The sequence below is a fragment of the Triturus cristatus genome, chromosome 11 (genome assembly GCF_964204655.1).
Source record: "Triturus cristatus chromosome 11, aTriCri1.1, whole genome shotgun sequence".
Classification (NCBI taxonomy): Eukaryota; Metazoa; Chordata; class Amphibia; order Caudata; family Salamandridae; genus Triturus; species Triturus cristatus.
In genome coordinates, this window is record NC_140594.1 from 889,198,969 (window position 1) to 889,215,146 (window position 16,178).

The 16,178-nt window shown below is 45.7% G+C and overlaps 1 protein-coding gene across 2 annotated transcripts in view; it reads right to left on the reverse strand.

Annotated features, from left to right (window-relative positions):
* Positions 1 to 13,753: 13,753 nt before the first annotated feature.
* Positions 13,754 to 16,178, reverse strand: part of GMPS (guanosine monophosphate synthase) — a 591,203-nt gene continuing 588,778 nt past the window's right edge. For both annotated transcript variants that reach the window (XM_085634772.1, XM_085634773.1), the window contains one exon: positions 13,754 to 14,331. In XM_085634772.1, coding sequence (XP_085490898.1) covers positions 14,230 to 14,331 — 102 coding nt within the window. In that variant the 3' untranslated portion in view covers positions 13,754 to 14,229. The remainder of the gene's footprint in view (positions 14,332 to 16,178) is intronic.

Below are 16,178 nucleotides of genomic sequence, written 5' to 3' on the forward strand. Positions count from 1 at the left end.
CAGTTGTTCTGGCTGGTAGCTTGAAATCGCAACATTTTATGTCGGTCTTTGATCTGAATTATTCCCCTGCCAACATCTCCAAATGGTCTCATTCCCCGGGGAACTCATATAATTTCTGTCATCGGTGTGGATTATATGGGGCTGATTCAATACATATGTTTTTTTTGTGTCCAGGATTAAGAACTTTCTTTCAAGATATCAATTACTTTCTAAACCTAATTCTATTAACGCCTGTTATACTAACCCCTGAGCTGGTAATTTTTGGGGTTGAGGGGGAGACGGAAAGAATATTCCGTGAAAGTGCCGAGACTAGCTTTCTCTTTATTACTATGTCTATTACGAGACTATGTAGAACTACTCATTGGATCAATGCTGATGCTCCTACTTTTTGCAATTGGAGATTAAGGTTACTTCAGTTATATAATTTAGAACTATCTGTTTACAAAAGACGTGGCCCCAAGAAACGAATATGGGGCCACAAAATCTGGTCCCCGATCACTAAATGGTTAGAAACGATTGTATAGATTTGATCTCCTTATCTTTCACATATATTTTTATGTCTACTGCCTTTTGGATTATATAGCCTTCTTGTTTTCTAATTTTATTTTGTATTGCTGATGTAACTGACTTTTTTTGTGTGTCTTTTTTTCTCTCTTTGTTTGATTATTAGAGATGTATATATTGTCTAAATTCTGCATGTGCATTCACTAATAAAATTTATTAAATAAAAAAAATTAAAAAAAATGTGTCCTCACAGATTTAAACCTCTGATGAAGCAACGTGAATATAAATATCTATATACATGAAGAATCCCCCTTTTTGAGCTACTATACAGGTACATCTTTCCTCAAGTTTCACTATCCAGTCATATTTCAAATAAGCGGCTTGTTCATTTACTGTTAAGGACATGCCACTCAAAATTATCCTTTTCTCTCTTTATTTGCATTACTTGTACCCATGCTATTACACATAAAAAGGTTCTAGCTGTTGGCCCTGGATTGTGAGAAGCAAGGACTGTCATCCTTAATATTAAGAATGCTGTTCATTACATCCATATATGGTATACATCCCTCTGAATTCTGGTGAACGTGGTATGCATGACACCAGGGCGTTTATATCTCCAGTGCCTAAGTCTATCTAGGCCACATTAAGAGAGGAGGCAGAAACTGTAGATAAGCCCTCCTATTCATGTGTAATATTAGTTAGAAGTATCATCTTTTAATATTTTTAAACATTTTCTTTCACTTATCCTTCTGTAGGATCAACACTTTGTGGTTACTATTCTGGGATTATTAGGTTTCATCTTTAATAATTTTGGTGAAGGCAGTACGCATTGACCACATTGCATGACTAGCAATGTGTGTTTTTAATATTGTTCTCCTACTATGTTCACTTTATGTGCTTTCATACAAAACTTCCTATATATGTACACGTTTCAGGCCAAGTAGTGCACTTATATGTTTATATGTAGTTTATTTTGTTGTAGTAAAAGTTGAGACGGGTTTTCTTGACGAAGGCATACAGGCCGAAAGCCGCGTAGTGTTCTCAACTAAGGAACGCGTTACTTACCTGTAACTGCGGTTATCCAGTATTGGTATCTTTCATAGATTCACATGCCAGAATCATTCCCCGTCGTCGGGAATGGGAGTCACCGGTAAATAACAAAGTAATGTCCAGAAGACATAAGACAGCCATAGGCCTCAGAGGCCTTAGCTTAGTAAGCTATCCACGTCCTTATGTAAAAAGGACCAAATTTTGGCCAGAGCCAATCAGCTAACACCACCCTCTAGAACCTTCCTGGTAGGAGCTCTAGTCCCTCAGATTTTCGTGAGCACAGTGCTAAGCAGCTGTATACTGAGAGATCCGAGAGAGCCCTTCCAGGGGAGGCGGGTGGGTTGCATGTGAATCTATGAAAGATACCAATACTGGATAACCGCAGTTACAGGTAAGTAACGCGTTCCTTATCCAGTATTAGGGTATCTTTCATAGATTCACATGCCTGAATCAGAGTAGCAAGCAGTGAAAAAAGCACATTTCGAAAGATATGGATAACATACAGGTATTAGATAACCACATCTATCTGAGATAAGCAACAGTGCTACTGTAAAGCAATGAATAAGTAAAGCATACATTATAGTGCGAAATGTGCATAAACTGAGGATGGTGGGATGAAAGAAAGGGCTCACCTCTATTTAAAAAGATGACGTAGTACCGCTTGACCCACTGACGCATCCTTCATGATCTCCGCATCCAGGCAGTAATGCTTGGTGAAGGTATGCGGCGTCTTCCATGTGGCCGCTCTACAAATGTCCACAATGGGCACCCCAGCAAAAAGAGCCATGGAAGTAGACATGGCCCTTGTGGAGTGGGCACGGACCGTTGTTCTCAACGGACGTCCTGCCTGTTGGTGACAGAAAGAAATGGCCGAAGAAATCCAGCGGGAAATGCTCTGTTTTGTGAGCGGAAGCCCTCGTCGAGGTCTGCTGTAGGCTATGAATAGCTGATTTGATTTTCGAAAAGATTTCGTTCTCTCAATGTAAAATTTCAAGCAACGTTGAATGTCTAGTGAATGTAGAGTTCGTTCCGCCACTGTTTGTGGATTTGGGAAGAATGATTGTAAAACAATAGGTTCGTTGAGGTGGAAGTGAGATGGAACCTTGGGAATGAAAGCTGGATTTGTGCGGAGAAGGACTCTATCCTTTTTGAATTGCAGGAATGGGTCCTGGATAGAGAATGCTTGGAGCTCTCCCACTCGCCTTGCCGAGGTAAGAGCTAGTAGAAGTGCCACCTTCCAGGAAACAAATTTAAGGTCAGCTCTGTGGATGGGCTCAAACGGGTGCTTCATTAGTTGAGCTAGAACTATGTTAAGGTGCCAGGCCGGTGGAACAGGCTTTACTGGAGGGAATGTGCGAAACAGTCCTTTCATGAATTGCTGTATGAGTCTATGAGACCATAAAGAGGGGCCGGAAGAAGATCTTCTGAAACGTGAGATTGCAGCTAGGTGAACTTTAATGGAGGCATGAGCAAGACCAGATTCTGCTAGATGTAAAAGGTAGGGTAAGACTTGTCCTGGGGTGGAAGAGAAAGGATGCAACTTATTCGTCTTACACCAGATACAGAATCTTTTCCACTTGAGTGAATAGGTCTTGTTGGTACTATCTGCTCGAGCCCGAGCTAGAATTCGCCTGCAGTCTGGAGGAATGTCTAGGCCCCGAAACTCTCTGAACTCAGGAGCCAAGCTGATAACCTGAGAGAGGCTAGATCCGGATGTTGAATCTGCTGATCGCTGAGCGTCAGAAGAGATGGAAACGTTTTCAGCCTGATCGGAGGTTCCTGGGAGAGGAGGTGAAGTTCCGAGAACCAGTGTTGGCGTGGCCAAGCTGGGGCTACCAATATCAAAGTGCAAGGTTCCGCCTTCATCTTCCGTAGTACCCTGGGGATCAGGGGAAATGGCGGATAGGCGTATGCAAAGACGTTGCACCATGCTATCGAAAAGGCATTCCCCAGGGATCCTGGTTGGGGATGCCAGCTTGCAAAGTATTGGCATTTGGCGTTGCGTTGGGTGGCGAATAGGTCCAGCTGAGGTGTGCCCCATTGGGCGAAGATATTGTTGAGGACCTGCTGATCCAGCTCCCACTCGTGGCACGCTGCCTGCCTCCTGCTTAGATAATCTGCCAACACATTGTGGGTGCCTGGAACATAATCTGCTCGGAGAGAGATGTTGTGGCGGAGCAGCCAGTTCCAGATTTTCTGCGATTCGCGCGAAAGTGTCAGTGAACGAGTCCCTCCCTGCTTGTTCAGGTAGTGCATTGTCGTGGTGTTGTCTGTCCGGACAAGCACTACTGAGTTCTTTATCCTCGGGAGGAAAGCCACTAGAGCTAGGTAGACTGCTCGGAGCTCTAAAAGGTTGATATGAAGCATTTTCTCCGAAAAGGACCACTTTCCGCTTATCTGTAGCTCCTGAAGGAAAGCTCCCCAGCCTTCTAAGGAAGCGTCCGTGGTGATTATATGAGGAGTAGCAGGAAGCAAGAAAGGCAAGCCTTGCGAAAGGTTCTTGGGGCAAACCCACCATTGCAGAGCCTGTTTGATCGCCGGGGTTACTTGGATGACGTCGTCGAAAGACCCTGTACACTGAATCCACTGGTTCGACAGAGCCTCTTGTAGGGGTCGCATCCGTAAGCGGCAATGTGGGATTAATAGAATGCAGGAGGACATCATCCCGAGGAGGGATTTGAAGAGGCGCACCGAGAGTGTCTTTCTTGTCATTACCTGGAGTGCCAGAGATTGAAGTTTGTCCTGGCGTTCCTGTGACGGGAATGCTTTCCTGTGGATGGTGTCCAGTGTGGCCCCCAAAAATTGCATGCATTGGGATGGTTGCAGGACAGATTTGTCGTGGTTGAGAGTGAGCCCCAGTGACTCGAAGAGTGTCAGACAAGCGTTGGAAGAACTTATCACGCCTTCTTGTGATGGGGACTTGATAAGCCAGTCGTCTAAATACGGGAAGACTTGGTGGTGGAACCGGCGTAGGTACGCCGCCACTGGTGCTAGGCATTTGGTGAAAATGCGTGGCGCCGATTTGAGCCCAAATGGCAGAACCCGAAACTGGTAATGCCTGCCCGCCACCATGAAACGCAGGAACTTCTTGTGGTTGCGGTGTATTGGGACATGAAAATAGGCGTCTTGAAGGTCCACCGACACCATGTAGTCGTTTGCGTTGAGTAAATGCAAAACCTCCTGTATGGTAATCATTCGAAACGACTGTTTTTTCAGAAATTTGTTGAGATTTCTGAGGTCCAATATGGGTCTCCATTTCTTCTCTTTCTTTCGGATGAGAAAGAAATGGGAGTAGAACCCTCTCCCTCGTTGGCTTAGGGGAACTTTTTCTATAGCTCCCTTTAGAAGCATAATCTTTATTTCTTGGAGTAATGGGCGTAGGTTTTTGTGAGCCCTTTGGCGGGGAGGAGTTTGAGGAGGAATTTGTGTGAATTCCAGGGAATGGCCGAATTGTATTAATTGAAGGACCCATCGGTCCGTAGTTATCGTTTGCCAATTTTTGAGAAAATGGGAGATTTTTCCGCCAATCTTGTAGGGTGGAGACAAGTTTGAGACCGGCTGCATCTGGAAGTCATTGCCGCCGCGCGGCACCCTTTTGTCTTCCTCCTCTGTTACGAAAGGAAGTTTTGTGGTAAGACGACTGTTGTCGCTGCTGAGATTGTGGACGGTACTGCTGGGAAGAGGAGAAAGAGGAACGCTGTTGAAAGTCTCCTCTGGAGGAAGTCTGGCCTCTTCCTCTTGACCCACGAAAGGAAGGGTTCCGAGATTGCAGAGACCCCAGGGCTCTGGCAGTATCTGTATCTTTTTTGATACCTTGCAATGCCTCGTCAATAAGAGAACCGAATAGAAACTGGCCATCATAAGGCATGTCCAGGACTTTTGTCTGGACCTCCGGCCTGAAAGAAGTTGCCTTGAGCCAACCCTGGCGCCGGAGAGCAGCCGCACAAGCCAGCTGTCTAAAGCCTGTGGAAGCAATATCCATTGCACAGTCTATCAGTTCCGTGGCAGATCGTTCACCCTCCAACAGAATCTTCCTTGCCTCTTCTTTTAAGTCAGAAGGCAAATCCGCTAGATATGGGGCAATGTCCGCCCACATTTGTCGGTTGTACCGTCCCAATAGTGCAGTAGCGTTGGAGGCACGCACTGTCAAGGCTGACATAGAGGAGAAACGTTTCCCTATGTTATCCATACGTCGCCCTTCTTTATCCGGCGGAGCTGTCAACAGCGCAGCTGGGTTGTTTGACCTCCTCTGCGCAGCCTGAGTGATAACCGAGTCCGGCTTTGGATGGCCTGTAAGACAAACCGGAGCAGTGTCCGGAGCTTTATACTTCTTGTCCAGGCGTGGTAGAACCGGTGGCATTGATGAAGGGTTCTGCATTATCTTTATGCCCTGGTCCCAAATATAATCTATTATCGGAATTGCCCGGACGGTCTTCTTGAAGGGTTCCTTAAAGTCATATAAGAAACAGTCCTGTTGATGCGAAGGCATCGGGATCTGGAAGCGCTGGGCCGCCCTTTCAATGATGTTGTGGAAACCGCCGATGTCGTCGGGCGGTGAGTCGGCTGTGGTAGGGACAGGCGAAACAGGAGCCGGAAGGATGTAATCGTCCCATTCATCTTGTTGGGATTGGACGTCCTGGAGTTCTCCTTCCTCAGGTTCCTCCTCCTCCTCCTCCTCCTCCTCGTCGTCCGTGGTGGGCCGAGGCGGAGGTGCCATCCTCTCCAAACGCAGCGGAGGCGGTCGTGGCCGTGTAGCCTCCTCCTTGGAAGGCCCCGCAGGCATCGGTGGAGGTGCCGGAGTCGGAAAACGCTGCTTATAGTCCGTTATTAAGAGCTGAAGGTCTGTGACCAAGGTTGCCGGTAGACACACCATGGAAGGTGGAGGCGGCATGTATTCTTGAAGAGGAACCTCCTCATAATCCTGGGGATTGTCTTCGTAATCCGAGACATCCTGGTACTTCACATGGAGTTGTGATGGACTAGTCGCCGTAGGAAAGAGACTAGCGTCGTCCGAATCCTCCTCTTCAAAGAGGCGAGTGGGAGGCAAGGTTGAGACCTTACTGGGCGAAGTGAGGGCCGGAGTCAATGCACGCTTGGTTATTTGTACATGCACAAATGTACTCTGGTCGTCCGTGTCCATACTCCTCAAGGGGCTCGATGGTATAGCTGTAACCGACGTTACAGGTATCAATGCCGTCGACGGGATCGTCGTCGGGGTCGTCGTCAACGACGAGGATGATGAAGACGGTCTCCTCGTCGACGATGACGTCGACGATGACGTCGACGACGGCGTCGTCGGTGATATTCTCGTCGACGGTGTCTTCGTCGTCGACGGTGTCTTCGTCGTTGGTAGCTTCGTCGACGGTGTCGTCGTCGACGATGAAGCTCTCGTCGACGGTGTCGTCGTCGTCGACCCTCCCGTCGACAGCTTACTCGACGACGACTTTTTTATGGCTAACGTCGACGGGATTGACTTGCCTGCCGTCGACGATGGAGTTGTCGTCGTCGAGGACATGGAATGGGATGTCATCGTCGATAGAGTCGTCGTCGACGATGTAACTGAAATCGCTGTCGAAGGAGATTTTCTCGTCGACGCTACTGTCGACATTGTCGTCGTCGACGAGGTGGCAATAGGCTTTTTGAAGGTGTGGGGCATCACCTTAGGAGACGAGCTCCCTGGAACAGGCGAATCCTGGACCTCTGAAGACTTTTTCTGCGTCTTCTTTTGAGGTGGCTGCGACGAAGGGCCCGGCGATGCCACCCTTGGTCTTTTAGATGAGGAGTGAGACGCAACTGAAGAACTCTCACTCTCCTCAGAGGCCACATCCTCCTTGTCCTTTAGCCTTTGCAGCCAGATTAAAAGGCGCCCCTCTCGGTCTTTCAAGGTCTTAGAAGAGAAAGTCCGACATACCTTGCAGTCCTTAGAACTGTGACTGGGATAGAGACAATACAAGCAGTCCTTGTGTTGGTCGTCGATATGTAGCCTCTTTTTTCCACAAGAGGCGCAGGGCCTGAATAAACCCTTCTTAGGTGTATCAGCCATGCTGAAAATCCAGAATGTTGAGAAGAAATGCTGTCAAATCCAAAGAAATGAGCAGAGCTCAGTGGAGACTCCCTTAGCACGACGTGCGGTAGAAAATCTGAGGGACTAGAGCTCCTACCAGGAAGGTTCTAGAGGGTGGTGTTAGCTGATTGGCTCTGGCCAAAATTTGGTCCTTTTTACATAAGGACGTGGATAGCTTACTAAGCTAAGGCCTCTGAGGCCTATGGCTGTCTTATGTCTTCTGGACATTACTTTGTTATTTACCGGTGACTCCCATTCCCGACGACGGGGAATGATTCAGGCATGTGAATCTATGAAAGATACCCTAATACTGGATAACGCCAGCATTTGAACTGCTTCATAGTTTACCCACCTTTTCTCGTATTTGTATTCCATGTATAATCTTGGTCATTTTTTTTGTGTATGTATCTGTTCTTTATAGACATATGAGTATGTATATGTTTTCCACAGACCTATGATTATATATTAGCATGTTATGTACAGAATATCAATGTAAATAAATGTACACAAAATTATATATTTCATATACTTTATAAAAACACAAACCTTTTCCAAAAGAAGATTCTCTTCATCAATGAGAAGCTGTGAATAAAAATATTATCATCCCAAAAAAAGATATAGACTGTTTGGTTGTGTATATATGTCTATTATAGTGCACCTTATTGTATTGTTTGAAAAATAATGTACGGAAATATATAGTCTGAAATGCATTACATGATTTTATAACTTGTACCTAGCCTTTGTCTTTATCCTACATGTAATTTTCCCTACAACTAGCAAGTTGCATTGTTTACCCTAGGGGTCCCTTTTTTAACCAAACCATTTCCCCCAGATACAAACACATAAAACCTCATACCATCGGAGAGTTCAGAGATTTGCACACATTTAAAAGAACACATGCTGTCTTTTAACAAGGAGTTAGTTCATGTCTGGGTGTCAGTCAGAATTGGACCACTGATCCTCTAAGGCCCAATGGCCAGTTTTATCAGGATACACACATCATCCACACAGTGACAATCTAAACACAGATCAGCTGAGGGCTATGTTAATAACAGTTTATAGACAACTTGGACAGTACAGGTTGCAACTATGGGAATTAATTTAAATACTGTGGTTAATCATGGTACTACAATCTACCTGCAGACTATAACTGCAATAATGGGTGAAGCGCCCTATAGGTTGGATGTAGTGTCCTTTTGGACATGCCCAAAGCCTAGCATATAGACTACAGCCTGACCTAAAGTTTGGCATACAGGGTACCCTGTCTGCAAAACGGACAGTCTGTCCAATCTATTTAGATTCGGACGGACTGTTATTCTTTCGATGGTGGTGCCCCTGCTGGCTACTATGGCGAAATCCATAAACCGTTGGTCTTACAGAGTTTGGGCTTTCGGTGTAGGTGGATCAGACTGTCTGTGCTATTTAGAATGGATGATTTTGTTTACTGTTTTCCGTTTGGGACCTTCAGAGAAACCCTGTAGGTCTGAATAGGAAAATAAATATATAATATCCACTCCCTGGGAGAAAACTCCCAGGGGGTCAGGCTCATTAGTTTTTTGCTTTTCAAAAACATTTCACACTTTGGGAGTTTGTTTTTGAAAAAGAAAAAAAGTTTGCTGAGCTGACGTCGGAAACATGGTGTCTCCTGGGTTGGCACAGATCTCAGCAGCACTGACAGAGGTCTCAGAAAACTGACGTGATGCCCACACCATAATTTTGCTTTGAGAACAAACCAACAGGTTGGAATCAAAATTTCTGCAGACTTGGGACTAAGCTTGATAATTAGCATTGTAGGTTATATTTATAAATGAAACAATGGACAAACAATTCCCATATCCTACATAGCTCTTTTTTTACAGCTGTTGAGAAGCAACTAAGAATATTGTCACAGATTTTTATACCACAATCATGAAGGAGTAACCCTTTACCCTTTAGGTGTTTTTCCCAATACCTACTTTAGAAGCAGCTGATAAAATGAGCGTTCCTGCACCTGCACTGGATGCAATGTACCTCGACGCAGATCTCATCAGATTAATAATTTTAGTAGGATTCTACACTCAGAAACCAAGCAGTCTGGTAATATCAATTGCAGATACCACAAACCCCAAAGATCCTTCGCCTAATGAGTACAAAAACAAGTTACTTGCCTTCTGTAATGCGTTATCTGGTAGAGACTATCTAGCCACAGATTCCATACCTTAGAATTATCCCCAGACATCATACTGGATCCGGAACGTATCTGTGCGCAGTACCCCTGCGTGTCGGTAAGTGGTGTTGTTCGGCTCTATGTGGAGTCATCGGCACCAGAAGTGACTATGCGGTGCCTATATAGGTGCCACCCAGGTGCGCTGACGTCCATTACTTTTCAGGACTGTCCACACAGTCCACTGACCCCTGGTGTGAAAAACTTTGGCCCTGAAAGAGGAAAATCCTGCCCCTAGAATACCTCCCCAGAGGTTGGTCTGTGGACGAATTTCACTGGAGGAAGTCCTGCAGATCTGACTGTCCAGACAGTAGTGTTTGGTAAATGTGCAGGGAAGTCTACATGGCTGCCTGCCAAATGTCCAGGACTGGAACGCCACAAGCGAACTCGGTGGTTGCAGCTTTAGCTCTGGTGGAATGAGCATGCAATACCTCTGGGAGTTGCTTCTTCGCTAATGCGTAGCAGAGAATGATCCATCGTGAGACGGTCCTTTTCTACACCACCAGACCTTTCTTTGTTCCAACATACCCCACGAAGAGCTGGTCGTTCACCTGGAACTCTTTTGTGAGGTCAAAGTAGAACAACAACACTGAGTTCAGACGGTGAAGCCGCTCCTCTTCCTAGGAGGGATGAGACAGAGCGTAAAAAGAAGGCAAAGTGATGGTTTGGACTACATGAAATGGAGTGAACAATTTTGGGAGAAAGCAGGCCCTCGTGCATTGCACCAATTTGGCTGGGTAGATGTTAAGATAAAGAGGCTTAAATGACCAGGCCAGGCGCTAACTTACTCTCCGGGCACATATTATTGCCACCAGGAAGGCCGTCTCGATATTAAGGAGCCTGAGTGGACAACTGGGCAGAGGCTCAATCGAGCGCACATGAGTAAAGTGAGGGAGAGAATGAGGTTGCACTGGGGCATAACGAAAGGAGTCGGAGGGAACCTTTCAAAACCCTATGTACAATAGGGGATTGGAAATGAGAAGGTTAGCCAGGCACCCGAATAAAAGTAGAGATTGCAGACAGGTATCCCGAAACAGTGCCCAGTGCCCTGATGGGCAAGGGAAAGATCGAACAGAAGGACCTGAGAAAGGGGGGCAGAAAGATGATCAATGTGTCTTTCTGTCCACTATGCCACAAATTTAGCCCAATGGCAGGCGTAAACAGTCTTGGTAGAGGGACACCTGGCTCCCAAGATAACGTTACCGAGTTCGGGCGGAATGACGTCAACTGTTGCAGCTCAATCTCCTCTCAAATAAGAGCAGCGCTGATGGATTCAGGTGGGGAACACTCCCCTGCTGCTGTGACAGAAGATCCTCCCGAAGGGGCAGCCTGATCAGAGGACCAATGGCCAGGCTCAACAGCTCGGGATACCAGACTCTCCGTGCCCAATCTGGAGCCAGAAGGATGACTTGAGCCTGGACGTTCATGATCTTCTTGAGAACTCCAGGCAGGAGTGGTATGAGCGGAAAGGTGCACAGGAGGCCCGAGCGCCACTCCAGACAAGAAATGTCTCCAAGCAAGAGCTGCCTGGGAAATTCCAGCGGGCAAAACAGCTGACATTGAACATTCTCGGTGGTGGCAAACCGATCTAACCAAGGCTCTTCCCACTGCTGAAAGAGAACTTGGATCAGATGCAGCTGGAGACACCATTTGTGATCCGCTAGGCATCCCTCTGGTGTTTAAAGAACCCTCCAGATGTTGAACCGCCAGGGATATGCCCTGCTATTCCAGCCATGTCCAGAGATGCAGGGTCTCCTGACAAAAGGTCCATGACCACACCCCGCACTGCTTGTTGCAGTAACATATGGCGGTGGTGAACACTTGCACTAGACGTCACTGGATGGGGGTAAAAAGGCTTTCAATGCCAAGCGGATCACTTGAGCTTCAACAGGTTAACGTGAAGTCCAGATTCCGCTGGAGACCAGAGTCTTCTGATCTCGACCTCTCCCAAATGGCCGTCCTATCCTAGGAGTGACGCATGTAAACACTGTCAGATCTAGTTGGGTAATGGAGAGGGGTCTGCCACTGACCAAATTGCAGTTCGTAAGCCACCACTGTAGGTCCAATGCAGTTCCCTCCAAGGGACCATGTCAAAAAGATTCCTCTGATGCGGCACAAACTGGAACTTTAGGTCCCACTGCAGAGCCCGCATATACCACCGGGTATGTGTCACAGGCAGGATGCAGGTGACCATGAGGCCTAGCACCCTCAGTCAGGCTCGCTGAAATCCAGGACAGAAACATTGGTATCATAGCCTGAAAATTGGCTAAATATTTATAATATACCCTGGGCCGCCACGAATAAAATTTACACGGTAAGGATCCCCAGAGGTATTTTTAACAAGCACTTCACTTCACCACACTTTCACACCACACCAGCTCCGCTGTAATTAGCCGTCGTAGTACAACCGGGCGGCATTTGGCCACCCGGTTGGGACCCAAATGATGAAGCACGACACCAACCAGGTTGGTGTGTGAGGGGTCTTTTATAATCCAATGATTCTTTGGCACTGTAGACAATCTCCAGTGAGTCCACGATCTTTCTACTCAGGTTCTGGGTAGGTCCACATTGTTTAAGTGATTCTTATTGGGGATAGGGACGTTTTCCCCTTTTTATCCTTGCTCTCCCCCCATTATTGTTTGACTGTAAATTATTCCAACCATTACTGAATTGGGAGAAAATTAAAATTAAACACTTCAGCTTCTAGGGTACCAGTACAAAAACCTGCGGTACCTTAAGGTGTTGGTGCTACATATTTGCAACCCCCAACTCTTATTCTATTCCCATGGCCAGCATAGGGAATATGAAACTAGTCTAGAACCATACCCTGAACATGTCACAGAGCTATGTTTATGTCACAATAAGTCAAGTTTTATTTCCAGAATGAGATCATGGATTTCACTACAATGCTTAGGCAGAGATATTACACTGGAAAGAGCTGGGCAAAAGGCTTTTGGGAATGCAGGAGGAGGCCTAGTGGATTTAGGTGAAGTAGTACAATACAGTCTACCCTGACTTTTGAGGGGGACAAAAACTCAAAACCGTTGGGTACTTGCCTCCAAAGGTTGACTAAGAGTACTGTAGCCAAAGGGATTCTGTAGTGATCACCATAGGCCATTATGATACTCTGCTCCCATGCCCAGTTCCCAGATAAGGAAGCATTGTCATATCTACTGCAAGATCACAAAGGTCAAAGCGGTGATGAGTGTCACACTCAACAGGTCCCAGTACTTTGAAATTAATCACACTTTACCTCGTTCTGTGATAGCCAATTGTAGTAGTGGAATGGTGCATAGCAGCATTCTTTGCAGTATTCTGCTGGCTTAAAATTGCAAGGCAAACTGATCACTTCACACATCTGAACCAAAGTACCTCTCTAAAAACGTGCTCGCTTTTCTGTGCCCTCTGGTGTAAGATATGAGCTATCCATTTAGTCCGCTCAGTGAAAGCATACAACCCGGTACAAGATTCAAAACCTATCAGTCAAAGTGCATTGACATATGACAGAAGTTCTCCACAACTAATATGTTGCCTGGATTCATACGCTACTTTCCGATCCGTGCCATTTCAGTGTTTAAATAATCACCGGAGTTATCTGTGACATCAACTGGAAAACTGATCTTGGGAAAGGATGTAGGCTATGAAGGTCACAGTGGAACTGGATGCCTGCAGGCATGAAACCACAGCATTGTCTCAAGGTCAAGAAAAGTTCAGCAACATGTTCAAAAAACCCTCCACAAAAATAAAATACGAAACAATAAAAAAAAAAAAAAATCAAAAAAAAAAAATCAATATAGATATTGCGACCATGTCAAAAATTTAGAAAGCAAATTCTCCTCTTTTTAGCACTGTTTGACACGGCAGGCCAAGTGAAAGATATGTAAACAAACTTATGTACGATAAACTGACACATAGAACTCTGCACCGCACACTCCATTTGGCAAAATATTTATTTATAATAAATCTTTTCAAAAGCAGTTGGTCACATTAGTTATTCATTTTACATTATTCGGTTATAACAATGGTTTTGCTAAACGTAAATAAATGAATTGTCTCTTTTTATACAGTATACAAAAAACAGAGACATTGAAATGGCGGCAACAATAAAACACATGAAACAAGCAGATTCAGTAAGACGAAAGGCAAAAAAGCAGTATGAATCTGTCTGCACTGAGGCAATATTGAGACACTATGGGGCAACGCTGCCATGATTATTTACCCGTACAAATCCTCGGCCCCATTTCTAGTAAATTATTACTGCACCTCTTAGATAAATGCACCAGTAAAGGAATCGGATGTCAAGTAGCAGCTTCAACCTCTTCTCAGTACTGTAGGTCAACACTGGGAATGTTTTTCGGATATAATTTATACTTTAAACAGCATTTCAATTCGTAATTAGACTAGATAACTACTCCCACTCTGTCGTTCCTGGTGGCTTAGACGTCAAGTCAAACATCACTCTAGAAATACCGGGAATTTTCTTAATTTCCGTCACCATCTTCAGGATCACCTGGGAATGTTTAAAAGTATACATGTTAACATTTTGATAATAGTTACTGCATGACATTTTCACATTGATAACACACGCACATTTCAGTACAGGTAAATACACTGCTGGAACATGAAGTTTAAAGGTAGTGCTTCCTCAATTTTATTTGACTCAAGTTAAGCAGGAGGAAAATAAAGTTAAAGGGGCACGCCCACATTTTTCAGAAGTAGAATGAGAGTTTAATATACTTCTGGCTTGGCCTCCAGGGCGCCAGTGTGCTGAAACTCCACTCTAAACAGATTTTCAGTGGGGCGCCAGCAGCTAGAGATTTGCACTAGGCCTGGGCGAAGCACTACGCTACGCTCGCGTAGTTTGCGAAGTTCGCGCTACTTCGCGCTACGCGAACTGCACGTAGCACAGTGCGAACACGCGTAGCGTAGTGTTGCGTAGTGCTGCGGTCATTTTTTGCTTGCTCGCGGTCCTCAACGTCAAGTTGGCGACCGCGAGCAAGCAAAATGACATCCTGGCGAGACATTTTCCTTGTTCGCGATCGCGAGCATGGAAAATAAACCTCCCGGCGAGATTCCCAACGCGAGAAGGTCAGGTTTCTCATTGCGAGGGGTCGCGTATGCTCGCGACCGCTCGCGATGAGAAACTACCAGTTCGCGTTGAGAAAGCTGCAGCTCGAGTAAAAATCTACTCGAGCAGCAGAAAACTACAGCTCGCACTGTGCAAGATGCCATTTTCAATGATTGCACAGTGCCGGTTGCTTGTCCGCACTGTGCAATCATTGAAAACAACATCTTGCACAGTGCGAACATGTTACTTCGCAGTTCGCGAAGTGCTACGCGTAGCTCGCGTAGTGCGAACTTCACTTTGCGTAGCTTCGCGAAGTGCTACTTCGCGAACTACGCCCACCCTTAATTTGCACCCTAAAGGATGGGTTTATGGGCTTTTTTCCACTGTAATCGACAGCGTTGGCCATCAACGAAACAGCGCCTCGGGGTTTAAATTGCGTTTTCTCGTAGGGCATTCATCCAGGTTGGCCAGAGATCACGGCAGAAAGCATAAATACGTTTGTTTTCACACAAAATATTTTACCTGGAGAATGAAACCCGTTCAAACGCAATATTCTGCACCTACACACAGCATGCAATTTAAAACATACAGACACGATTCGAAAACAGATTGACAAATAGTACCCTTCAATGTCAGCAGGTGAACGCTGAAATACGTGGACAGTGCTTAATATGTATTAAAACAAAAAGTGCTGGCGACCAACATTTCTAGACAGGCTGGCGCTCAATACCACCACTGGCACGGCCCACTTCTACAAAGGGAGCCACCTCTCTATCCCCTCTACTCATGATTTAGTGTCTATTTTCAATCCACCCTATGCCCCCCCCCTTCCGTTGTCAACCGTGGTCTGTAGCCCCTCTCCTTGTTTCTGGTTTACCCTCTGTCCATTATATACCTGCTCTCTTGGCTCTCCTCTTTTACCATGCTCCCCTCCCTCTACCCACCAACTTGGCTCTTTTCTGCATCACCTATACTCCTGCATCTCACTCTCCTATTTAAATGTGCGCTGCTGTTGTCTCTCAAACCCTTATCTGCTCCTATTCCTTTTTGTTCTCTAATGTTACTCTCATCTTTCTCCATCTCCTTCACAGCGGGCCTCCCTCATCTTTCCGTGTATATTGGATTTGCCCTCCTCCCTCAACGGTCCATTACTCTGACCCACTGTGACATCGACTGACCCTTTTTTTCAGACCCTTAAGAAATGTCAACGTTTTATGAATTAAGTGGGTGGATTAATCCACTCTCTGAATGAAATAAGAAAGCAGCATTGAAATATTTGGGAGGTTTGC